Raw genomic sequence first — 27,467 nt, forward strand, 5'->3', positions numbered from 1 at the left:
CCGATATAGGTAGTTAAAATTTTGAACACTTATTTTAACTGTTTATTATCCATATAAACGACTTATGACTGAAATTACTAACTTATTTACTCTGCATAAAGAGATTCTTTATTACCTACAGTTATTAGTACACAAATATGATTCGAAATATCGTCGAATAGTAATAGTCTGTATATAAAAATTAAATTTTTCATGAAAAGTAAATGATAAGCCATTACTTAAGGGGTCAAAAGAAGGAGGTTTCACGAAGATTAAAGTACTAAAGAGACCATTGCAATCGGATGTACCCTGGAGAATGATTAACTAATTAATTGGCTAATTATTCAATCACCCGTGCAATATGATTTTGTCAAATCGAACCTTTTAGGACAACCTATTCTAATTATATTTATAAAAATTGAGGGCATATCTAGAGATCAAGAAACTTTACTTCACTAAAACTCATAGGTAAGACATGTGTCTAACATAAATGTGACGTATTTCTAGTGCAGATAAAACCATGTGATAAATAGAAAAGTGTTATCTTTGCCGGCAAAGAAGCAAAGAAAAACTCAAAGTGAGAGAGGAAAAAACCAGTCAGCTGAGAGAAATTTTCAACGATGTTGAGCTTGGATCCACCATCTACATCTCTCTCTCTCCAATAGCGCTACAGCCTAAATCGGGCCTTGGTCTCCTCCAAACTATGCCTCCAACCTTGTCGGTCTCGCGCCGATCTTCTCCAGGTTCTCACGTCTAGCAAATTTTGCGCGTCCGCTGCCACTTCATCCTCCCATCTTCTCCGTGGCCTTCCTTTTGGTCTTGCGCCCTGCATTTTACTATCAAGGGCTCTTTTCGGCAATCTTTCTGTCTCCATTCTTACTATATGACCAGCCCAGGGAAGTCTCTGAAGTTTAACGAATTCTGAGATCGGTGTCTCTTTGAATCGTTGGTAGAGTCCATGGTTATACCTGGATCTTCATATTCCGTTTTCGTTAATAGGTCCAAATATCTTTCTTAGGACTTTTCTTTCGAAGACTTCCAGTTTTCTTTTTGTCTCTTCTGTCATCACCCATGTCTCGCATCCATAACATACTATTGGTCTGATAATAGTTTTGTAGACCCTGATTTTCGATTTCCAGTGTGTGTTGTTGGAGCGAAACACATGATCGAGTGAAAAATAAGCTTTGTTTCCCTTTACTATTCTTCTTTGGATTTCTGGCTCTTCTGTTCCATCCGTGTTTAATGTAACTCCTAAATATATGAAACTTTCTACCGTTTCAATATCGTCCTCTAATTCAACTGTGCGTCTGTTTCCCCTAGCTCTTGCCTGTGTTAATTTTTTTGTCTTTTGAATATTTATTTCTAGTCCGGTCTCTTTTGCCTTTGATTTTAATTGTGAATATATTTCTGCCGCCTCTTCTGTTCTGCAAGACATGATGCTGATATCATCGGCATAGGGCAATCTGTATTGATTTATTTGTTAGGAGATTACCTCTTCCAATAATTAGCTGTCTTATCACATATTCCAAGGTCAGGTTGAATAGTGTCGGTGCAAGCCCGTCTCCTTGCTTTAATCCTTGGGCTATCGTAAAATTTTCAGTGAGCTAATTTTGGACTCTGACAGTTGCTATTGGCGAATCCATTGTTGCTTTTACCAGTCGGATGTATTTTTGGGGGATATTAAAGCTCTGCAATATTTGATATAACTTGTTCCTATTAATTAAGTAGTAGGCTTGTTTGAAATCTATGAATATGTTGTGGACGTCAATGTCGTATTCCAACGATTTGTTTAAGATTTGTTTCACTGTGAATAGTTGGTCAGTTGTAGATCTTCCTTCTCGGAAACCGGTCGTTTGTTTAGTATGTAAGTAAAAATTTTGTACGCCGTGCACAAGAGGGTTATGCCGCGATAATTTTCGCATTTTAGTTTATCCCCTTTTTTATAAATTGGGCATATAATCCCGGTTTTCCAATCATTAGGGATCTTTTCATCATTCCAAATCTTGTTCATGAGCACATGCATTTGTCCTACTAGGTGATCGCCACCTAATTTATATAGCTCAGGTGGGACGTTGTCAATACCTGGAGCCTTATTGATCTTTCGTGCTCTTGCCTGTTTTATCTCTTCCATCGTTGGGGGTTCTATATTTTCGGTGTCTCCCTCATTGTGATGCATGTCAATATGATCTTCATTTTCTTGTGTCCCTAAAAGAGTTTGGAAATAGGTTTTCCAGACTGATTTTATTTCTTTTGGACCACTGGTTATTTGCCCTTCTTGATTTCTGCATAGATTTGTTCGGGGTTTATATCCTTCTCTTAAATTGCGTAGATATCTGTACGCCTGTCTTATATTGTTGCTCTGAACATTTTCTTCCATTTTCTGTATATTCCGTTTTCGTATTTTCTTTTCTTTGTTCGGCATATTTTATCTGCCCTCCGTCTTGAATCTTGGTAACTTGCCCTTCTTTCTCTGGTTCTTCTTTCCATATATTTCTTGTGTTCTTCATTTCTTTTCTGTATGGCCTTATTACACTAGTCATTAAACCATTCCCTTTTTTTATTTTTCTTATTCTTGCCTATGATTTTTCTTGCTGCGTCAATAACTTTTGTTTTGATTTCTTCCCAATGTTCTTCGGTACCTAGTGCTGTCAGTGTTTGTGTTATTTCTCTTTCATAGTTCTGTGTGATATCTTGTTGTTTAAATTTTTGTATATCTAGCTGTTCTGTTCTTTGTTCCTGTCTTTCTTTCCTGTTTCTCTGAATTCTGCATTTGTATTTTATCTGTACTAGGAGATGGTCAGATCCGCAGCATGCTCCTCTTCGGCTTTTCACATCTTGTATGCTTGTTGCGGCCCGTTTGTCTATCAAGACATGATCAATTTGGTTAGCGGTTGTTCCTCCAGGCATAATCCATGTCGCTATGTGTAAATAGGTGACGATAAAAGAAAAGCTTTCTATGATCAGTTAGGTGGTAGACTTAGAAATATTCCAACTAGGAAATGACTCATAATAGAAGGTAAATTCAACGCTAATATAGGCTAATTAGACAGAGGAAATGAACATATAGATGGAGGATACGGCATTGGAACTAGAAATAACGCAGCAGATAATATACTGGAATTAGCAGTAGCACTAGGTATGGCCACTGTTAGTAAATGCTTTTAGAAGAGAGAAAGCTAACTTACCAACCAATAGAAATATTAGAAAATCAGTTTAAATTCACGCAAGGCAAATCAACAACGGATGCAATTTTTATCATAAGGCAAGTAATGGAAAACTAATGTTAGAACAGGTGTGGGTAAGACTGATAAATTTCATTTAAGAATAGTGTTGCATCAGGGGTCAGTGCTAATCCCTTATCTCTTCTAATTAGTGTTGGAAACATTAACGAAAACATGTCAAGGAGATATTCTATGGTGCCTGATGCTAACGATGTGGTGTTAGTAAGAGATAAGGAGAGAGAATTCAATTAATGATTGAGACAATGAAGATGGGCGCTTGAGCAAAAAGGTACTAAGGAAGACAAAAACAGAGTATCTAAAGTGTGCATTTAAAAATTAACTTCAACTTCACTTTAAATCAGGTTGTAATGTTGACTGGTAAAATTATTGAAAAAAAAATCGTTTTAGGTAGGAATCTAGATTTGATGTTACAAAGCAATGGGGAAATAGATGGAGATATAGTAGACTCAAATAAGGATGGATAAAATGGAAAGAAGCAAGTGATGTCTTGTGTGATAGAAAGGTTCTTACGAAACTGAAAGGTAAATTCCATAAAACGGATATAAAACCGTAATTGGACAGTTAAAAAAATAAGAACAATGAATGCATTTGAACGAAATGACAATGCTTAGATGGATGGGTGGCTTAAAAAGAAAATATTAAATTAAAAATTAAAATATTAGCAGAAGTCTAGGCGCAGCACCTCATCTATGCAAAAATGAAGAAGCATAGGTTACGATAATTAGGGTATGTTGATCGTCGACACGAGAGTCATGCAATACGTAGGATTCTGTTTTTCCAGGTCCCAGAAAGTAGTAGGAGAGAAAGACCGAAAAAGAGATGACGGGAAACGAATAGGAAAAATATGTGTATGAAAGAAATTCATCTTGATATGGCGAAAGATAGAAAGATATCTCTGTATTTAAGGATAAGGCGTAAAGGGATAAATGAGTCCAAATTAATGAACGTCAAGTTTATACATCTGAAAATCTAAAACATTAATTTTACAAAAAACGATGTCTAAATACCTTATGCATCTTTCACAAAATACATGGGAACTGTACTTGAGACTTCTATAGTATATGTTAAAAAAAGGGAGGAACTCAGAAAAGTTATCAGAAAATATATCCGCAACTCCTATAGACATTAACTTGGTACTGATATCTCTGCTCCCCGATTTTAGCAAGCAGTCACCAAACCATTAAAACTGCTACATTCATACTTCCTATTATCCAACGGTTAGCCAGTCCAGGAATATATGCATTATTATGGTACTGATATTGCTGCTGCCCCTCATAAGTAAGTAGAATATGCAAGGAAGTTTTTGGCAATTTAATAGGGTTTTTGTGTGTTACAATATAATTTCTCCGAGAAAGTAAAGAATATCTATCCGCTATCCTGATTTATTCCATAGATTAAATATTAGAATACTATAGAATAATGCTATTACCAGCAAAAAACGGTATAATAGTAACGAGAAAACCAAATAAATGTTCATTAACAGACAAAAGAGACGATGTGAAAGAGGGCATATAACGTAACAATAGACCCATATAATTTTAAAAAATTTGAGCGTTTTAGATATCGCAGATAACGTTGTCACATAAGAGACAAAAGGGAAAATTCAGGTAGCAAACTGATATATGTATAACCTCATAACATTTTTAAATCCAGAAGTGTAATACATACTACTAAAATCAGGATATATACATATATAAGACAATGTAAGTAAAACTCAGGTATTAATTATTACATCAGGATTGCTAGAAAGATTGCCCTCAGTCAGAAGTGGTTTACGACCGGGAACTAATGCTAAGGTCAAACAGGTATATAAAAATTGCACCGTCGTACAAGAAACTAAATCTCAACGATAAAGTTATTGTTTTGCACTTCGTATTGATTTGTGATCTGATTCATAATAGAATTATATATTTCTCTAAGAATTCTTCTTTCTGCGATGCTCAATCGGCTCTTATTTTATTTTTTCATTGTTCGTGTTTTACTTACATACGTAGAATATTATTTTTCTTACTGCGGGATGTATTTTTGGATTTAATTTTTTGCTTAAAACGTAGCAATTGCCAGCTTGTATTCTGTTGTTATCCTCTTTTGTAGTGTTTTTGTTAAAAGTGCTCTTAAATTCCAAATATTTAGACCGATGAAACATTTCAAAGTTATACTGGTCTATTGAAATATTATGTCCTATTCTGTTTCTTATGATAGTCTTCTTATTATAGCCATATATTTTTTTATTATCGTTGATTTAGAGGACCCTTTTTTGCGATTTTTTCTATTGAATGTATTAATGTTTTTTTCTCACTAATAATTATACTCACTACTATGTTAAACTCATCGTCAAAAGTCCCTATAATATGAGGACCTTAATTATTAAACTGTGAGATTTTCTGTATTTGCTTTCCGGGCAATGCTCTCAAGCATTGCAAACTAGCTTAATGTTTTTCTTATTCCCAACATTTTTAATTAAGTATATAATAGTGAATATTTGATCAACGGTTCATTGAATTTTTCTAATTTCACATTAATCTTTCCTAATTTCACATTTGTGGTTGCTGAATGTCAAAGAAGACACCATTTTCCATAGCGGGTGCTATGATTCCAATGGTGTAAAGTACAACCTACATATTTGTTGCCAAAATTACTTTGCTGCTGTCTCGAGTACCGTTTACTGGTATATGAATTTTGTTACGAATTTATGTTGTGTGCTGAACTCTATTAAATCTTTTACCGCGAATTGAAAAGCATGTTTTAACCTTTATTTGTAACATTTATCGTTATTTGTCTTATATGTATACAATCGTCCTAATATTTGATATATACATTGATATTTATGTGGCAATTAGCTGTAAAGTTATTAGTCTTTTCTGTCGTATCATATTTTCTTGATTTTATTTTTGTAGACAAGCGGTTTAGTTTGTGTAATATAATATCCCCAATTCGTTTCATAATATTTAGTTTTCAAAACAGCTGTTCGCTAATTCGTTCACCTTTTTTAAAGCACTTTGGGTTATGACTATTGGATTTTACTTTTTAAATAGAGTTTGGAATGGAATTTTCCTGTTTGAAATCAATGTACATTTGAAAATAAGTCTACAGTTTTCCTTGAAGTCTGACTTTACTTGTAGATTATTCCTTGTTAAATTAATTAGTTTATTAGGTAAGCCTAGTTCTTCCATGGTATTTCATAGTTTTATTCTTATGATCATATCAGTGTTTGTTTAAAATTTATAAATAACTAGTTTAATTTTTTTTTGTATTCCCAACATTTCTCATTAACTGCCTAATAGTGAATAATTGATCAACGATTTATTCAGTTTTTCTAATTCCACACTAATATCCACCTATTTTATAGTTCACCTATTTACTCAATCGTTCTAGGTGTATTAGAAAAAATACTGTATATCCTAATAATTAATAGATATATAGCTTATATCGCTATAGTTTATGCAGTACATTTTATTACATATTCCTTTTGTGTATGAGTATGCTTTTCAGCAAGTTGGTACTAACTTGCTCTTACTTCTAAATTGACGGATCAGCCGTTTAACTGCCTGTACTGAACTTTCTTCTTCATTTTGCAAATATATATAAAAATTAATAAAAACCACTCTGACGTACCGCTGATTAAAATGTTGGATACCCTGGCCTTTACTGTTCAATCAACGAAAATACTAAGATCACACGGGGAGAATATTATGGGTTATTTCTGGTTTCGTCATAATTTACACTGAAATTACTAACAAGAGAGTGCTCTCACTTCCACATGTTGAAATTTATATATAGTACCAACAGATGCTAGTCATATTATACCATCAGTACTAATAAAATAGAAACTATCAAATTAATGTCAATTTCATTTAATCAAACGTATTAACCTTAGACATGGTCATTTAAGGAAACACACCTCAAAAATGTTGACAATAAATTAAAAATATCTTAAGCGTTATAAAAGTACCAGAGCAGCAAAGCTCACAGCATGAGAATATTGCCTCGTACTTTTATATAGCAATTTGTTCTCACAATTTTATAGTTTTTCGAAAAATGAACTCCGAGTCGAAGATTAAAACGTCAAACAAAATGTAAAAACCTATTCATATTTTGAGATATAAAATCTTTAATTTAGATATTGAACATTCTTAATAAATGTATAATCTAATATTTAAGCCTGTTTAAGATTTACAGACTTGGAAAACACTGAACAGACAAATATTTATTCTTTAATGTACTAGGTTCTAAAAAAAGTGTACTCAAAACGAATAAACATTATCTACCAAGTGTTTTATTCCAGTTTTATGAAAGCACCAGATATTAGATATTATAAATTTCATAGGTAAAAATTTGAGATAAAAACCAAATGATAGAGCATATAGTGAAATATAAATATCTTAAAATAGCTGTATCGAGCGAGGATAAGGTTATTGATTAATAAAAAAAAAGACCTATCGCTGAGGAAGTGAGAAAGTAATTGGCAAACGCAAAGAGCACTTTAATTATATTAAATGAAATATGCATTACAATCTATTATGATACACATATATTCGTAACGCAGAAACAAGACAATAAACACGTTAAGAGAATCTTAATAATAACCAAAATTTAACTTTTAATACACAGAAGAAATAATGATATGCAGAAGATATATAAATTAAAAAACTTTATCCACTTATTGTACGCAAGAGAGATACCTCTAGAAAAACTCAAAACGATCGAAAATATATACCAAAACAACACAATAAAAGTAAAAGTAGACGAAGAACTAACCGACCCTATTGAAACTGACAGTGGGATAAGGCAGGGATATTCCCTGAGTCCTTTATTGTTCAACCTGATTATGGATGAAATAATAAAAAAGTAAGAACTTAAAAAGGATACCAAATGGAAGAAAAACAAATTAAAATAATCTGCAATACTACTCTTTCAAAGTGAAGATGATTTACAACGTATCCTGCACCAATTTCATATAAAATTTAACATGTTAATTTCCCCAAAAGAGACAAAATGCATGGTTACAACAGCAAATTTACTAAGATGTTAATTGGAGCTGGAAGGTCAGATAATAGAACAAGTGATGGAATTTAAATATCTAGGCATCACATTATCTAGCTACGGAAAGCTCGAAACTGAAGTGGAAGATCCAGTGAATAGAGCAAACAGAGCCCCAGGCTGCCTAAATGAAACAATACAAAGAAATAAAAATATCGGGAAAGAAATGAAAGGCAGAATTTACAAAACAGTCATCAGACCAATAATGACATACGCGGCAGAAACAAGACCTGACACAGAGAGGACAAAAAGGGTGTTAGAAACAGCAGAGATGAAAACACTTAGAAAAATTAATGGTAAGACACTATGGGAGAGTGCTAGAGAGCTAGAAGTACAGATATACGACGTAGATGCAAGGTAAAGAACATCAAGAACTGGTTAAGAAATAGAAGAGTAGAATGGAATAATCATATAAGCCGAATGACAACAAATAGAGTAGTAAAGACGGCAAGAGACGGTTAACCCATAGAAAAATGATCAGTAGGAAGACCACGAAAACGATGGAACGACAACTTACTGGAGGCACATTGAAAGACAGACAGAGTCATGTCTATATAAAAAGACGAAGAAGAAGATACACAGGGTAATCAATAAAATAGCTGCAAGAAAGATAAAATAAATTAATCATATTAATGTAGAATAGCAGAGGACAGAGAGTTTAGAGAAAATAATGAATCAGTCATATTAATATAGAATAGCAGAGGACAGAGGATTTGTCATAGCTTTGGACAAGTGCCCAATTAAAAAAATAACACAAGTCGTTAAAAAAGATGGAACTCTAGAAAGAAAATAGAATAGATTTAAAAAAAATAAAAGCATAAACATGTCTTTTCCTACTTTTTTAATATTGAAAATACGTAAATAGAACATTGAATTAAAATGTTACCTTTGATATCTATGATAAACCTATGACCTAAACAGTGGCGCCGATGTATGTAGTTGCAATTGTTTACACTTATTTTAACTGTTTATTTTTTTATTATCTATAGATGAGTTGCGACCGATATCACAAACTTATTTATTTTCCACAAAGAGGCCCTTTAATACCTAAAATTATTACTATACAAATCTGATTCGAAATATCGTCAAAAAGTAATACACGGCATGTAAAATTTAAATTTTTAATAAAAAGTAAAAGATTAGGCATTACTTCTGTGGTTCAAAGAACGACAGAGACCTTTACGAAGATTGAAGTACTAATAAGGCCACCGCAATCGGGCATACCCCGGGTAATGATTAATTAATTAATCTGCTAATTCTTTAGTCACCTCTTTAATATGATTTAATCAAATTGGTCCTTTTTAGGACCAACTATTCTAATAACATATGTCTATAACTGTTAAGGGTATTTCTAAAGATCAAGAAACTTTACTTTACTTAAACTTATCAGACATATGAGCTAAACACGAATCTGACTTATTTCTAGTGCAGGAAACACATATAGGGCCTAACTTAGGGTATTTGGTATACAGCTGATCGTTAAAGCCACATTATAGATATAGACATGCTATTTCTGTCGAAAAAGAAGCAAAGAATAACTCTAAGAAGAGAGTTATTCTTATATTGTAGAGTAAGAAAGGGCAAAACCAGTCAGCTGAGAGAACCTTTTAACAATGTTGAGCTTGAATCCACCATCTACATATTTAATGAAAAATAATACAACTACCGACATTGAGGATCTGAGCACAAAGCTTATTACGAAATCTGGATTAAAAACACTACAATGGCTGATCCGGATGATGAACAACTGTATTCAAATTATGGAGATAGCCAAAGTCTAGAGACAAGCCAAAGTTATTAACTTGCTTAAACCCGGCAAAAACTCCAACGACTACAAAAACTATCGGCCAATGTCTTCATTTTGTCAGCTATTCAAAATAATTTTGCACAAGATCGTTAATATGATATCACCGATATTAGAAGAAAAACTTAAATTAAAAGGCAAAAGTGGCTATAGATAGGGAAGATTATGTACATCAAAAATACTAAATCAAAGACCAGTACGAAAAATATCGGGTATCAGGGGTGGTATTTTTCACTCTAAATGCCGCTTACGACACCTTAAATTACAGAATATTTCTCCAAAAACTATATGATATCCCCTTACATAACAAACTCACTTATATTGTCTCCGTATACCTACACAAAAGAAAATTTTTTGTATCACATAATGGTAAGAATAGCAGTTGAAGAACAGTCTCGCTTGGGGTAGCATAAAGGCACCTACACTGTATAACATATCTATTTTGAGATAATCTTCTTTCGAGATATCATATTTAGTACACAAATAAGAGCAGAACTAAAATAATAAAAAAACTTTATACAAGATATTGCAGAAGATTGGATAAAATAAAAGTAGTTTTTATTAATCGGATGCTTACATAAAACGTACAAAGATATACTCACGTAAACAAAATATATTACGAAATTTCTGTAATTAAAAAAAACATCGAGTTCAGCATTGAACTAATAAAATTATAATAAATAAAAAAACAACATTATTTTTAAAAATGCAGAAAAAATAAAATTTTCTATGCAAGCGAACATTCCATTAAATAATAAGCCCAAATCCTTTTGTATCTGTATACCTGTTTTTTAAAGAACCAGTTACCTTTTAGTACGTAGTTATACCAGGTAATACGATATCCTCTGTTACACCGTGTAATGCGTATGACATTACACTGTCTGCAAACAGTAGATAAAAATAAGGAGCCCATATAACCGTTCACGGTATATGTTGAAAATATACGGTATAATCGCACAGTTGCCAAACTCTCAGAGCTTACTTAAACCGATAAACGTATGGTTGAAATATACAATGAAGAAGATCTGAACGACCCCTATAATATATATTTTAACATGGGCGGAGTCCACTTTATGCCATACATATATATATATATATATATATATATATATATATATATATATATATATATATATATATATATATATATATATAAAAAGAGTTAAATGCAAAAAATTTTTTTACACATACTCTGCCGTAAAATTCATTGTTAATTTTGTTATTAATATAAACATACAATACACTGCCACATAATTCAATATTATAATACAATACAAATTTAAATGCAATATTCATAAGTATATAAATATGACAATATACATAGCTTACGCATATGTTTAATTTTATTCTCGAGAGAGAAAGAGAGAGAAAATATATCTTCTGTCTCTCTTTTACCTATATCTTACATATGTAATGATTTTGCCGATTCAGTCAATATATACGAAAACACTTCAAGTATAACTGGACCCTGTTCTGCAACAATGGTGTAACCCACAATTTGTTTACAAATGTGATATACATGCCAACAAGTTTATTACGAGTGGTTTGACAAAAAACAAAAATGGTAGAAGCCGTATCTGGTACTTTAGCGACATCTATTAACCAAAGTTCTAATCCACATTCGTCAAACTAGTGATAATGCATAAATCTACAACAACCAGGTAATCCACAGTGCGGGTTACATTGTTGTTGAAAAATATTCAATGGGTATATGTATCAATATAAACTACAATAATTCTTTTTCAAAACAGAACACGTTTTACATCCGTTGCAGTTTTCTGAGTAGTTTAAACTACTAGTAGTATTTAAAAACATTTATAAAGTGGTTCGTGTAAAAGACAAGGTATGCATTATAATATTTTTTAAACTATTAATCGGTAGGGTTTGCAAAAAGTAAATTAAACAAAAAATTCTGTAAAAATAAATTAAACATAACCTCTCAAAATGTTTTTCATTAATATCAGTGTGCTTTTCGGTCTAATGAGTTTGGTCTACTGCTTTCGGTCTAATGATTTCGACCTTTTTATGTTTATTAATAACATTTCCTATCTTTACAGGAACAGGATGAGTACAGCCAGAACAGAACTGTTATTAAAATTGGGGCTTCAAAAATGTCAAGAACAACAAAACGAAAATCAGGATACCAACGATACGTTGGGTACTCTGAATTATTTCGAAGAATCATGTTTACTTAGTGGTTCTTCCGATCAAATACCTTGGCCTGAATCAGAGCAAATGACATCTGCCGAACAAATAAATCTAAGTTCTTTCCACAGCAACGTTTCATTATGTAACTCTGGTCTTTTTGATGAGTCTGATATTGATGAACCGTATCAGTCATCTGGCAGTGAATTTTTACCCGACCCAGAAAATACGGATTCAGCCGAAGAAGTTGAAGAAGAAACAGAAAAAATAAAAGTCGACTTAAATAAAGGCAGAAAGAAACGTGGAAGAAAAAGAAAGATAGCCACGCAATCAAGACAGGATAGAAAAAAGTTGTCGAATTCTAACAAAGAGTACATTTCGGCAAGAAACAAAACAGTTAAACCTAAAGTATTTAAGGAACAGTATTCATGTACATGTCAGAAAGTGCACTGAACGTGTAAGTATCGAAATGAGAAGACGGTTATTTGAACAATTTTGGACCATAGGGACTTTTGAGGGACGATGTGCATTATTTTCTAAGTGCGTTAAAGAAATTGCAAAAAAGAGATGTTATACAAAAAATCCGGTTTCAAGGAGGAACAATTCAAGGATCTATTACATAAATAACAATAAAGTGTGTAAGTCCTTGTTTGTAAATACCCTTCAAATTAACGATAATCGAATTCGACGGACTTTAAGTCAGTTATCGACTCAAATAATAAACAGCGTATTAATTGGATAAAAACCCACGTTATAAGAGTGAACAAGCATGAACCCACTATTTTGTACATGCAAAATCATGTTAGAGATCCTTCCTTTTCAGCAGTAAACATTGAAAAGGCAGGAAAGGGCAGAAAACCTTTACTTGGAAACATAGAACTGCCTCCACTGTGGCCAAATGGTAGACAGCTTTCTGCTGAAAAAATAAAAGACCTGAAAGACATCTTGGATTTGGTACCTATAGATGCAAAAGGCTTTTATAATTTCTTAGATAAAGTCGGAAGTGAAAATTTCATAGACGATGTAGAAGGACATGGACAGATGCCAGATTTTACTATTGATGAAGAGCAATTTGACGTTGTATATGAATAATAAAAATAACTGTATCTACTTTTTCTCAATAAAAATGCTTTCTGATTATCTTTTGTATCAAATTGTATTATAAACTATTTTGACACAATTAACTATGATCACCTACTCAATTTTGCAACAATCATGTAACCCAGTTTTTATTGTTTTTTTATACCAAAAATTAAAGGTTATTGTTTTATTTCGATATTTTCCGTTTATATGTATTATTGTAAAAGAGTAAAACATATTTAAAGAAAAAAATCTCAGCAAGGGAATTTTCTATGATAACGAAATACAAAAAGCTAATTATCTCAGAACAACATGCCGGTGGCTTACACCATTGTTGCAGAACAGGGTCCAACTTCAAAACATGTTTGTGGAAGATAAAAATAAAAAACCAACAACTCGGATTATCTTGTAAATTTTCATTTTATTTTAAAATTTAGCATTTTTGCGTATATTACATATATTTAATAAGACTAACGTGGGGTTTTTAAATATTTCAAAAATAAAAAAGTAAATGCATATTGGGATTCAAACTCACATATTATATCAGCGTATAAACCAAACACGTAAGAAATTTGCCAATTAGACATGACACTAAAGTATTTCAAAATTGACAGTTCTCGGTCATACAGTGATTTATTGTAATTATTATTTTGAAATACAAAAGCCTAAAAAAATTATGAACATTTAATAAATAATACAAAACATATCACATAAATAATAATATTAATATATATTATATTATATATATATATATATAATATTGTATATATATATATATAATATATATATATATATATATTTATTATTATATATTATACAAAAGGAACATTTTTATTCCCGATAGAGAAAGAGAGAGAAAATATATCTTCTGTCTCTCTCTTACTCATATCTTACATATGTAATGATTTCACCTATTCACTCCCGTGCAAATTCCCAACGTCGACCGCGCGTATAGAAGTATAACTTCAAAAATTGTTTAAAAAAACTTTTCGCTTGGACGACTTGTTGAACATTATTTTGGGGTATCTCATTAAAGTGAATATGTGTAAAAAATATCATATATCATACATTATCCTCCTAAATAGGAATATTTTTCCGAACGAACCCGAGCTTTTTGCGTTGTCTATTAATAAGGCCAAATAAAAAAAAATCTTAAACAAGAGGAAAGAGGAAAATATAAACTTGACGTGTATGATATATTTAATCAATTATAGCATTACTGTGAATTTTATTCTAGTCAAGAAAAAAAAATAAAACCAGTAAATACTTTTGGTAACAAAAAACCATCGTAACAACACCTACAAGAGTAAAAATGAAGGTGTGAATATAGATCCTCATTAGTTGATTTGATTTACATATAAGGCGGGTTTATTTTAAGACTAGCTAATTACTAATCAGTTCCTACAAATACTGTTAATTGGTAGGCGGTTTATACAGCCAATACATTAACACTTGCCTGTATAAAAAAAGAAGTTTTAACTAATAGTTTTAGTGATAATGAAAAACTGCTTTTTTGAGTCACGCAAATGTTTTACAGGACATTTTTTATCCAAAAATAATTTGAATTAAATTGTTTTAATAGATACTTTTCATTATGTTATCGTTACGTGCTATGTAGAGATAAGTGCATATTTTTATAAATACCTGAATAATATACAGCGGCGGAACGCAAAAATAGATTAAGAACAAATTAAGAAATTGTTTCTGTTCAAAATTTTATATTTTGAACTTTGTATTTTAAAATAGTTTAATGGGATAGAGATGCATCACCTAAATCCTCTCCTACCTTACTTAATGACAACCTCACATTCTCGTGGCAACTCCTAGTTGATACAAACGAGACCCTGTCGACTGAGTATGAGCAGTACAATCGTGGCATAAAATCATCCATAAATTTTAATATATGTGAAAAAAACAAACACATAATAATATTATAAAAAAAAGTCAAAATAGTATTGGAAAACTTCAACGTGAAAGTTGGCAGTGAGGACACCTGACTAGCAAGTTTATGTCATAGTTTTGGCAATCGGAACGGAATCAGGGAAATCTGCTTGACCAATAAAAGAGATTGCTACCAAGGATGCAGACACTTATAAAAATTTTATGATATTATCGCAAACAAAATTTCAGGAATTTTTGCAACTAGTTGACCAAAACAATAAAATCAGAAACATAGATGAGGGCTCCAATCTTTCCACTATAAAAGTAACAATACGCTACGTAGCATCTGGTGATACTTTAGCTTCTCTTCAGTATTTATACTGCCCAAATGCTTCTGCAAATATATACCATTCTCGGAAACTAAATAAATATAAGACATTTTGTGTACACATGCATATCGAAACTCCCAACAAAAACTGTAACCGTCGTAACTCAACATCGCTCATTCCGAGATTATTGTTAAAATAATTGTGACAAGTGACGTTCTGTAATTTTTTAATTATCACTACTACGTTTTTTATTTTTTCATTTAGTAATTATTTGTGCAAACAAATATAAATTTCATAAAGATATTCGATTTTGGATTTTGACTATTTATTTTGATTTACTAGTCTTCGTCGAGAAAAATTTCATTTATAAAAACATACTACAATAATAAAACAAATAAAATTAACAAATATTTTATTTTAGTAATTTGTTTATAATGACAATATGACACTAATTATAATATTAATTAACGGTTAATTGCTCAGTACAATACACCACTACTGTTCAGATTCGGAACCAGTTTCTTGATCTGTAGAGCTCTCTGGTAGAATGTCTTCACTAGCAGGCCGCAGGGAGTTATAAAACCCATAATACATTGATGGTATCAAATTGGCTATACATAAACTTAATAGACCATTTACTTTTTTGCTATTAATTGGTAAAATATCTTGGTATAAACGTGGTAGTTTATATTATTGGGGTTTACGTAATTTTGATGTTGCGATGTCGAGTTGTTTGTGATTTTCTACAAAACTGTAGGTAAAGTAAACTTTATAAGGATTCTTCGGTTCAAAGTGAATTTCCCTAATTTTGCTTATCTTTACCACCTCCGCAGTGTTAGTTCTCTTCTAGTTCTGTTTCTAAACCATTTGTTTAACACTAAGAAAGTCCTGTTAAGACATATTTTGCACTCTATACTGAGGAAAATAAGTACTTATAAGTAATAAGTAAGTAATTAGTAGTCACCCAAATGAGACTGGATATATTGTCGTGGTACTTACCGCATTTTCTTCATGATGCGGATCTTTGTATCTAACTACGGCCGCTTGATCTCCTGTGTATGCGCACCTGATGCACGATCTGTGTAGTACCTGTGGTAGTTCACCGTCCGATGTTCAAATATCAGGTGATCTAGGTTTACATAAACAGACCATTCATCACAATAGATGACGCAACTTCTCTTTGGATAGAAGGGACTAAAGTCTCTCTGCTGGACTAAAAAATAGCGACAGTCTGTCCCATTTTTCAACCTCAACATTCAAGCACCGTCGCTCTGTGCTCCATTATTTCATTGGTTTTTTACTTTAGCATTGCTGCCTTCGATTCAGCAGCACAAAATCCTTCCAATATAAGTCCTTGGTTAAATGTTCGGCGACCAGCGAATCTTGATTCATCCATTTGAATGGGTCTCTTGTTTGTTTATATCACCGTGCCTTTTCTCGATAAAATACCAGTCGGTTATCTTTTTTGCTGACTTTCTCGTTAGATGAACTCTCGTGGTTCTGTTCCACAAAGAAAAACACTAGTTCCAAAATATCGCATAGGGGCAGCTTCGAATTGATCCTGTTGTTGAGACCGGTGTAATGAAAAAATTCATAATTCTGATGAACGCATCGTGTTACTTGGCAGGCCTTGAAAGGACAGCGCAGACCTGTCCTTGGTTCTCGACCTCGATCTCTTCGTGTCTTCTGCTGGCAAGTCAATTTCGATGACAAGGTTGAGCATCATCTGCTTCATCAAAAAGTTCGTGTTGTTGAAAAAACGCCACAGCACACTACTCTGATAAAATCGTGCTTCTGTAGTCTTTCAGAAACATTCTCGTTCCAGATATTGTGTTGTTGATAGTCAAGGCTTAACTAATTTTTGTAAATCTTTTTTTATTATATTAAAAAGGAGGGGTTGTTATTTGCGCAAATCCTTCTGTGAAAAAAATATAGTGTTGTTTAGCCCCACAGGTAGATCGCATCCCTCGGTAGACCGCAAGATATAGCAGAAACACGAAGGTAGACTGCATAGTGTAGTGGCACCAATTCTTGTTTGAAATTCTATGACTACAGTTCGGTTGCTCCATGCCAAAACGCAGTATGTGAAAAAAGAACAAAAAGCCGTAAAAGTGATTTTAGCGTTTTTGTTTCGCCGTTCAAAAGTAATTAAAATATTTCAAAACTTTTTCAGGTAATAATTTGATAACAATATATAATGCTACAAAACGACTTGAAAGTGGCTGTTTTTTACGGCTACCATATTAGGAAGTAAAATAACTTTTTGCAAATCCATTGAGTATATTCTTACGTTTGGATTATCGACACTAAGACTATCCTGATGGTATTATGCTGTTTGTTGACACTATCATCATGTGACCTCACTGAGCAGCCGCTGCTGTTGTAGATACTGTGTATTTGCATAAACGTAATGATTAACATTGAAGATGCCAATACACAGCAACTGGTATTTACTGTGTTTTGAAACGAAATAAACCAAGTACTATGTTTTGACATGGGAAAATGGAACTAGCAGTGTAGATACTGTGTTTTGGGTAAGCCATATCTTCAAAACCAGTTAAGATAATACTGCATATGTCGGCTTTAAAAATGCGCAATAACACAGTATGTACATACATGCAAAAAACGCAGTTTCGAATTTTATGTCAGTTCCTGTGTTTTGGCATGGAGCAGCCAAGTTGTATATGGTATGTTTATGGAAAATCGCAAATTTTCAAATTTATAGTAGGCCCTAAATAAGGCCCTCAGATAATTGTAAATTTTTTTACACATAAAAGAAGGCTCAAACTTTAAAACGCTTTTTGTAAAATTCAAATCGGTTCACTAGGAGAGCCTAGAAGATTTTTTAAAGTTTTAAATATTTTTTATATATATTAGGCGTATAAAAAAATTGAATAACTTTACGAGCTTTAAACATATCAATTTCAAAATTTATACACTTAAAGAACATTAAAAGACGCTTCGAAAAAAAGATACATTTGGCTTACTGGTTGCCGAGATATTGAAGGTCAAAGTTGGCATACATTTGCCGTGTAACCATGAGTAATAGAAGGCTCGTTTTTAAACAAATAACCTCGTCTTGTCAAGTTCTTTTTATATGAAAAGTTTTACGTAATGCGCTTTATAGCAACATCCATAAAAAAGACAAATAAAAAACCGTTTTGTTTTCGCGTAAAATGTCGCTCGGAATGCATGAGAGGTGGTGGTGACTCGAAATGTGAATCGGCGAGTTTAAAATCATAGCGCGCGCTAAAAATTGCATTATCTTGGCTTCTTGTTAACCAATTTTGCTCTTTTTTTTTTAATCGGTGTCTCGGACGACAAGGATTTTAAATAACATGTTTTCAAATACCATTTTTAATTGCAAAATTGGGAAATTTGCAATAAACAATTGTATGTTATGTTAAACAAGTAATTGCATTTTTTCTTCATGCATTTTTTTTGGGCTTGCAATACATTGAAGTAAATTGTTACTTTTAGTAAACAAATATGTATTTATAAATTGTTAATAAATAATTAAAATTATTAAAACAAAGGCGAACGAAAAAAATTTTTTTTTTCATAAATAAACTTTATTTTGACTCAATCTTCAATAATTTTTTTAAAGTCTTTTTCTTTTTTGGAAGGACAAGAATCTTCAGGTCTGACCTTGACCTTCAATATCTCGGCAACCAGTAAGCCGAATGTATCGTTTTTTTTTAAACAAGCGTCTTTTCATGTTCTCTAAGTGTATAAATTTTGAAATTGATATGTTTAAAGCTCGTATAGTTATTCAATTTGTTTATAAGCCTAAAAAATGTTTAAAACTTTAAAAAAATTTCTAGGCTCTCCTAGTGAACCGATTTGAATTTTACAAAAAGCATTTGAAACTTTGAGCCTTTCTTTATATGTAAAAAAAATTGCAACTATCTGAGAGCCTTATTTAGGGCCCACTATAAATTTGAATATTTGCGATTTTTTTCCAGTAGGCTGGGTTACAAAATTATTATGCAAAACCTATCCGACCGATCTTAACAAAATTTAGCACACGTTTTAAACATATTAAAAAGTTTTTCTACTTTTAACTTTTTATAATTTTTTCTCTACGATCAATATTTTCCGAATTATAAACGAAAATAGGAGCAAAAAAATGAGAAATTTTCAATTGTCTTCAGATTTTGTTAAATAAAAAATTTAGCACAGGGTTTGCGACTGGCGCATATCGTGATTATCGATATTGGGCACATCCTGAAGGGATTCCAGCAAAAAAATAGCTTCCTATGGAAAATGTCCATTATGGTCTGAATTTCTACAGATCCCGCCTAGTCTATTAGGTCAATATGTAAATTTCAGTTGAGACATACTACGTGTCACCAATTCATTCTAAGCTTTTATACTAGTATGTCTGGAGTAGTTAAGTCTGTTAAGTAGTTTATTATATTCTATAATAATTCTATTCCATACGTTCGAGGTAAGTATTTTCTTTAATTCTTATTTTATATACTTTAATTATTTTTATTTGTATTTTACAATTATATTTTTAATTTTCGGACTAATTTTTATACCCTCTTAAGCAGTTTTTTTCCACTCCTATGTCTTGTTACGCTTTTTGCGTAGATATACGTAACAAACTGACGGAATTTTGAAATCACGTTTTTAATTCATTTACGAGGTAAAAATCTCTACTACGTCACTGCTACTTCATTGTCTGAATCAAGGCCAATTCTATTTGGAATGTTTAGATATAAAACCAAACAATGATTTGAAGATAATAAAATATGATATATAAATATATTTCTGGTGAAATATTTCAGTGTACCTAATCCCTTCAACAATGGCTTCATTTCAAACTTTGCCTAACGGTTTTAAAATTCCTTCTATTGGATATGGAACAGTAAGTTGGAATAACATTTTATTTATTACTTTTAGTTCAGTTTTTTGCTAGAAGAGATGGAGGAAAAGATTTCATATATTTCTGGTCAATTATCTGTTCGAAACACATTTTCCTTTTAGTGGGAAAGGATTATAGATGTTTCGACGAAATATAATTCACCATTTTCTTGTATTTAAGTTTCTCTGAAAAATTAATTAATATTTTAGCTTGTATTTTTAAATCATTTTTCTATTTATTTATAAAAGCAGACATACAATACAAGCTATTTTTATTTTCATTTTACTTTTAACTAAAAAAATTACATTTTAATTTTTCCTCTTCCATAAATACATCTGCTAATGAAGGAGATAATAAAGAGCCCATGACAAATTTTGGTTTCTAAAAATCGTTGTCTAATTAAAAATAGGTGTTGTTAATGCATAATATGCATAATAGGCATAATAGCTTCATTAAAGCTGATATATTCAGTTTTGTTTTAGTTGTCAATGTATCGTCCTTCTTTAGTTTGTTTCTTATTATGTGTAAGGTTTCTTTTTTCAGAGGCACATTAATGAATAGACAAATTACGTCAAAATTACCTAACATCTTGTTGGGGTTGTAATCTATTTCCTCCAGTTTTCACAAAAAATGTGTATTATTTACAAAAGCGTTCTTATTTTTGCCAGTGGTTGTGTTATATGTAGAAGGAATTTGGAGAGTTTACTGCAAGGAATTCATGCTTCTTCAAATTGATCTAAAGGGTACGTTGGCTCTGTGTATTTTTGGCCTTACATATAGGTATGGTGTCAAATAGTAAAGTGGTGTTAATGTTCTTCTTTGGTATACTGTCGTGTACTTAAATTTAGATAATGTCTTAGAAGCTAATGCGGGCCTTTTCCCGTAAGAAATAACATTGATCACCTACAGAAAATAATCCGTTCTATCATAGCCTATTTACTAATCCAAGTTTTGTTTATATGTATTTTGCAGACAGCTGCTCAAGAAAATGCCCTAGATCATGCTCTAGAAATAGGCTTCCGCCATCTCGATACCGCCTACGTTTACCAAAGCGAAGCTCTTATAGGAAAAGTTTTAAAAAAATGGATTCCGAATAAAATAAAAAGGGAAGATATTTTTATTACCAGCAAATTTCCCCCACGAGACGGATTTGATCCAGAAGAGACAATTAAAAAAACTTTAGAGGATCTTCAGCTGGATTATGTTGACTTATATTTAATTCATAGGGCATCTGATGATAATGAAAATAATCTAAGAATATGGAGGGTAAGTACAACAACATTTGTTTTAGTATAATTTAAGATAGTGACTAGTACCAAAACTATTTAAAACTATTGGATTAAATACTATTATTTTTTTGTTTTGTTTTTTGGCCTTAGTTTGGAAGGATACTATACTGTAATATTATATTATTTGGTAATTATCATTTTCTTGAATGTTTTATGAATATAATATATTCAGCAAGCTAATGAAAATATTTATATATTCATTTATACAAACTGTAGATACTGTAAAGCAGTCACACAAACTACAGATAAAGTGCAAAAAAGGTACACAGTGTGTCCGTAAAGTATGGAATAAATTCGATATTTCCCAAATGAAAAGCCTTTAGTAACGTTCAATAACAATTAAGTAGTACAATAATTGTATTAATTCGTGAATGTTCTGTATTATTGCTTAGAATTAATTTTGAGTAGAAATGAAATTGAGTTTAAAGCAAAGAATTGAAATACTCATGATGATTGGGTATGGAGACAAATCGCGAACTCAGATGGTAGTGTGTAATTTATTTAATGATAAATATTCAGAAATACCCATTACGCAGTCAACAGTAAGTAAGATTGAAAAGAAATTTCGAGAAACTGGTACGGTTGAAAATGCACTCAAATCAGGTCGTCCCTCTGTAAATTATGTTCTACAACATTAGATGTTCTACTTCTGTTCGTAACTTTAGTAGTGATCTCGATGTTTGCAAAACAACGGTACAAAAAGTACATAAAAGTAAGTAAAGTAAGTAAAATGCACAGTTGTACAGGAATTAAACGAAGATGATCCAATTTTGCGAAGTAATGATGGTTAATAGCCACCGAAACCCTCTCTTGGTTCAAGAAATAAAAAAAATTATCAAGGGTCACAAAGAATGACTCCATAAATATATATAAACAGTACAGTAAACCAGTAAAGGAGTGCTAGAAATTTAAGACCTATTCCGCAGGCTCAATAGCACCAAACATTTCGAATTTGTGTGATACGTGTCAATTTTAAGTCGTACTGTAAATTTAACCACATCAGTATATATATTCAGGGATTCTACAGTATTCACTGCCTTCCCTAGCTCAACCGTTTCTATGTCTCTTTGTTGTCCCATTCTCCATCATTAAAGCCTCTCTTACTCATGGCGTCGTCTACTTCGTTCCTCTGGGATCTTCGAAGTCGTCCTCTTTTCCTACTTCCTATAAGGCTCAATTCGGTAATTCTCTTTATTTATCTGCTCTCGCTAGTTCTTCTTAAATGTCCATACCACTTTAGTATTTTTTGTTCTATATATGTTAGTATGTCTGTTTCTATTCACGTTCTTTGCTTTATTTCGACATTACTTCTCCTATCCCTTCTTATTACTCTGCAGCATCTTCGCAGACATTCCATCTCTCTTGCTACTATCTTACTGCTGTTTTTCTTATTTATGATCCAATTGTCAGCCCCATATGTCATAATACTTCGCACTAATGTTTTATAAATCTGTGTTTTTGTCTTCATATTTAAGTGCCTATCCCACCATACTGAGTTAAGTTGTCGGATTGGTGTTCTTGTTTGTCCTAATCTTTGCTTAATTTCTTCCTCTGTTTTTGCCTTTTTCGTGATTATAAACCCCAAGTATTTGAATTTATCCTTTCCTTTGATTGTTACTTTGTCGTCAATCTGTAAATCTTCTATGCCTTCTTTACTTGTAGATAGGTACTACTCTGTTTTCGCGAGGTTAATATCTAGGCCAGCCTTGGTATATTTCTCTTGCAATTTCTTCGTCATGTAACCAAGGCCTTCTTGGTCTTGTGCAGTCACTATTTGATCGTCTGCAAAGCTTAACGTATATAGGAATTCGTTTCGTACCGGTACTCCCATGCCTTCGCATTTTTTTTCCATGAATTAAGGTTTTCTCTAAGTATATTTTGAATAGGATTGGAGATGTGGAACAACATTGCAGAAGCCCTTTTGTTGTGGTTGAGTCTCCGATGATTCGTGTTCTCATTTTATTGAGCACTTTATTTTCTTTATACAGAGCTTTTATAGCTTCTATGAGTTTCGTCTGTATTTCTTATTTGTACATTGCCTCCCATAGTTCTGACCTCGCTATAGAGTCATACACCTTTCTCAGGTCCACAAATGTAAAATGTATATCTCTATTTTTTTATTTTTTTCTTTTCCAACAGTTGTTCCAGTGTGTATATGTAGTCTATGCATGATGTTCCTGCCGTAAAGCCTGCCTAATCCTCGCCGATTTTGCCTTTTATTGCTTGCTCTATATTTTCTCGCAGTGTCTTCCCATATAATCTTCCTATTGATGATATAACACATTCCTCTGTAGCTTTCGCATCGATTTCTATTTCCTTTCTTAAATATAGAAGTCATATATATGCCTCCGTCCATTCCTTTGGGAGCTGTTCTCCATTTATGGCTTTCTAAAATATCCATTTTATCATTCGGTGTAATTTTTTTATAGCCGTACTTTATAAGGTCAGGTGGGATGCCTTCACTTCCCGGTGCTTTCTTATTTTTGATTGCTTATATGGCCGGTCCCATTTCTCTATCTGTTATTTCTATTTCTTGTTGCGGGGATCTGCTTCGTCCTCGCCTAGAAATCTGTATTAGATCGACAACAGAATCTCGTATGAAAAAACTACAAAATTTAATAAAAGACGAAAAGTACTCTACTAATTAAACTTTAATTAGAATGCAAAAATAGAAAGAGAATTAAAGAAATCTCCTAAAAGAACTCCAATAGAATCTATAAAAATACGGAGATTGAATATTAAGGAAAAATTTGCAATATAGAAATAGCTATAGAAAGAAAGAATTAAATATCTTCGAAATGTATAAAACACTGAAAACCTGCGGGACTTTGCGGATATACGTATATAGCGACCAAATATTGTTGTTTTATTAATAAAACTGTGCCCAAATATTTTTGTGATTAATAGATTGGACTATTAACTACCTAACAAATTTTTTTATACCATTGTCGCATAAATTAAAATTGAAAATACATGGTTCTAACATTTTATTTTAAAAAAAAGTTCTAATAAAATTATTGTTTTTAGAAACTAGAAGAACAGGTGGATGCAGGAAGGGCCAAATATATTGGTCTATCCAACTTTACTGTCGAACAAATAGAATATATTTTGCAAAATGCCAGAATAAAACCTGTCAATTTACAAGTTCAACTACATTTGTATGGTCAACGTAAAGAGCTTGTAGAGTATTGCAAAAAGAACAATATCACAGTAGTAGCGTATACTCCTTTAGGAGCTCCAGGGTAAGTCAGTTTTAATTATTATAATTAGATCATAAGAATGTAGCGCAAAGGATATGCTTAAGTGTTATCCTATGTTGCTCCGCAGTTTTAATTGTTATATTTTTCACTATATGTCATATCGAGAGCCGCTATAACATGAATATATACGGCCAAGTGTTAAACATATTAAACACACAATGTTATCTAATTTTTGTTGCAATTAATATTTGGTTTAAAAAATCACAAACTACTTACAAATTGAAGTAGTTATTTATAGGGAGCTAGTGATTTTGCCCGTCACCATGCGATGGGAGATCCAATAAATTGCATCTTCAATAACTCCAATAACTCCACTTAATAAGTCTTCTTATTAAATCGACCTATGTATAAAACCAGCATAATTCTAATTTAGCAATTTATTTGTTGGGAAAGCTCGAGTTTTGTATTATATTTTTTACCGATTACTAAATTTGCAGCCAATTTTTTAGGATCAACAAAATTTAAAAAAAAATTAAAAATTAAATTTTTAAAATAATTAACTTATGCGTGGATACTTTATAAGTGTTCAGGAAGACCGACAACTAATTTGATTTTTCGACATGAAATTGCGAGTACTTACCTTACCAAATTAAAAAACCTTCCCATTAGACCTGGTAGACTGTAGACCAACAAGTAGAAATAGTTTACCAACAGAAACATTAGGTACGATGATGTTAACCATCTCATTATACCTGTTCCTAATAAAAAACGAAGGCGGTGCGCAGGAGAAGGGTGCTGCTCAGTAGGACGTACGCAGTGTGAGAAATGCGTTATTGGATTCTGCATTGAATGCTTTGTCATATTTCATAAAGAGTAAATCTTATAATATTTTTATAGTATTTTGATTTATTGTTACCATATGGTCACAGTTTGTAATGTCATATGTTCGATAAAAAAATATAATTTAATACATTTTTCTCCTTATTTGTATTTTTGCTAAACTAAACATAGCAAAAAACCACTAGTTTTACAAAAAAAAAATAATTCAGGCTTTGATATGATTTAAATATAAACTAAAATAAAGCTTTAAATTATTTTGTAATATCATGAATGTGTTGCTTGTGTGAGTCCATTTCAAAAGGTGAAAGAAATAATAAGTTAGACTTACTCACAATCAATTTAATTTAACTAATCGGACGACCGGTTTCGCTTTCTATAATATGCAAAGCATCATCAGGTCACGATACAAAGTTAAAATGCTGAAAACAATAATCCCATATTAGGGTGTTGTCTAATAAAGATAAAAAACATAGGTAGGTGATATAAATTATATAAATTACAGTAATTATGCCAATATTACATGTCTGTGGTTTTATAAATGAATAAAATAATAATAATAAAATGTTTAAGCAGACAAGGTAAGACCCACAAATTGGTAACATCGTCTATTAAACTGTAATGAATCAATAAATAAATAAACAACTAAATAAACATTACTTACATGCCGGTACTCTATTAATTGATGGTTGAAAGAACATGGTTCAAACTATCTTGGATTGTTGATTGGAGAATTCAGGTTAACTATTGTAATTTGATTTTGATTGTAATTACAATAGTTAACCTGAATTCTCCAATCAACAATCCAAGATAGTTTGAACCATGTTCTTTCAACCATCAATTAATAGAGTACCGGCATGTAAGTAATGTTTATTTAGTTGTTTATTTATTTATTGATTCATTACAGTTTAATAGACGATGTTACCAATTTGTGGGTCTTACCTTGTCTGCTTAAACATTTTATTATTATTATTTTATTCATTTATAAAACCACAGACATGTAATATTGGCATAATTACTGTAATTTATATAATTTATATCACCTACCTATGTTTTTTATCTTTATTAGACAACACCCTAATATGGGATTATTGTTTTCAGCATTTTAACTTTGTATCGTGACCTGATGATGCTTTGCATATTATAGAAAGCGAAACCGGTCGTCCGATTAGTTAAATTAAATTGATTGTGAGTAAGTCTAACTTATTATTTCTTTCACCTTTATTTTGTAATAACTTCCACCTTAAAAATATTATTCAAATTAATAATTAATTAATTATTAATATTTAATTAATACAGTTTTATTTGTACAAATTTTTGCCTTGAAAACATTATTAAATTGCGTTTTTTACCTCTCAAACTTACATGTTTCGAGCTGCTACTTCAGCAAATATTGTAAAATTTATTTTTTTTATATTTCAGAAGTAAACATGGAGGTGGACTAGATATTATTGAGAACGATACTGTAAAACAAATTGCCAAAAAATACAATAAATTGCCTGCACAAATAGCTTTAAGATTCCTAATCCAGAAAAACATTGTACCAATTCCAAAAAGTGTAACCCCAGAACGGATAGATCAAAATTTTAATGTGTTCGATTTCGTCATCAGCGATGAGGATGTTAAAATTTTAGAAGCCTTGGATAAAAATGTCTTCAAGACTGGACCACCAAGACCACCTAAAAAAGACTGAAATTTATATAATATAAAAGTTAATTTACAAATATTAATATGCTTAAAAACATTTCTTAATAAAAACAAAGACATTTAA

At 31.7% G+C, this 27,467-nt stretch overlaps 1 protein-coding gene across 1 annotated transcript; it reads left to right on the top strand.

The window, feature by feature from the left end:
* Nucleotides 1-20,216: 20,216 nt before the first annotated feature.
* Nucleotides 20,217-27,467, top strand: LOC140440703 (aldo-keto reductase family 1 member A1-like). The gene is made up of 4 exons (XM_072531065.1): nt 20,217-20,373; nt 21,343-21,636; nt 24,687-24,901; nt 27,119-27,467. Exons 1-4 carry the CDS (start codon nt 20,314-20,316, stop codon nt 27,387-27,389), a joined length of 840 nt encoding a protein of 279 aa, XP_072387166.1. The 5' UTR covers nt 20,217-20,313; the 3' UTR covers nt 27,390-27,467.

This window comes from Diabrotica undecimpunctata, chromosome 5 (genome assembly GCF_040954645.1).
Source record: "Diabrotica undecimpunctata isolate CICGRU chromosome 5, icDiaUnde3, whole genome shotgun sequence".
In the NCBI taxonomy this organism is placed as follows: domain Eukaryota; kingdom Metazoa; phylum Arthropoda; class Insecta; order Coleoptera; family Chrysomelidae; genus Diabrotica; species Diabrotica undecimpunctata.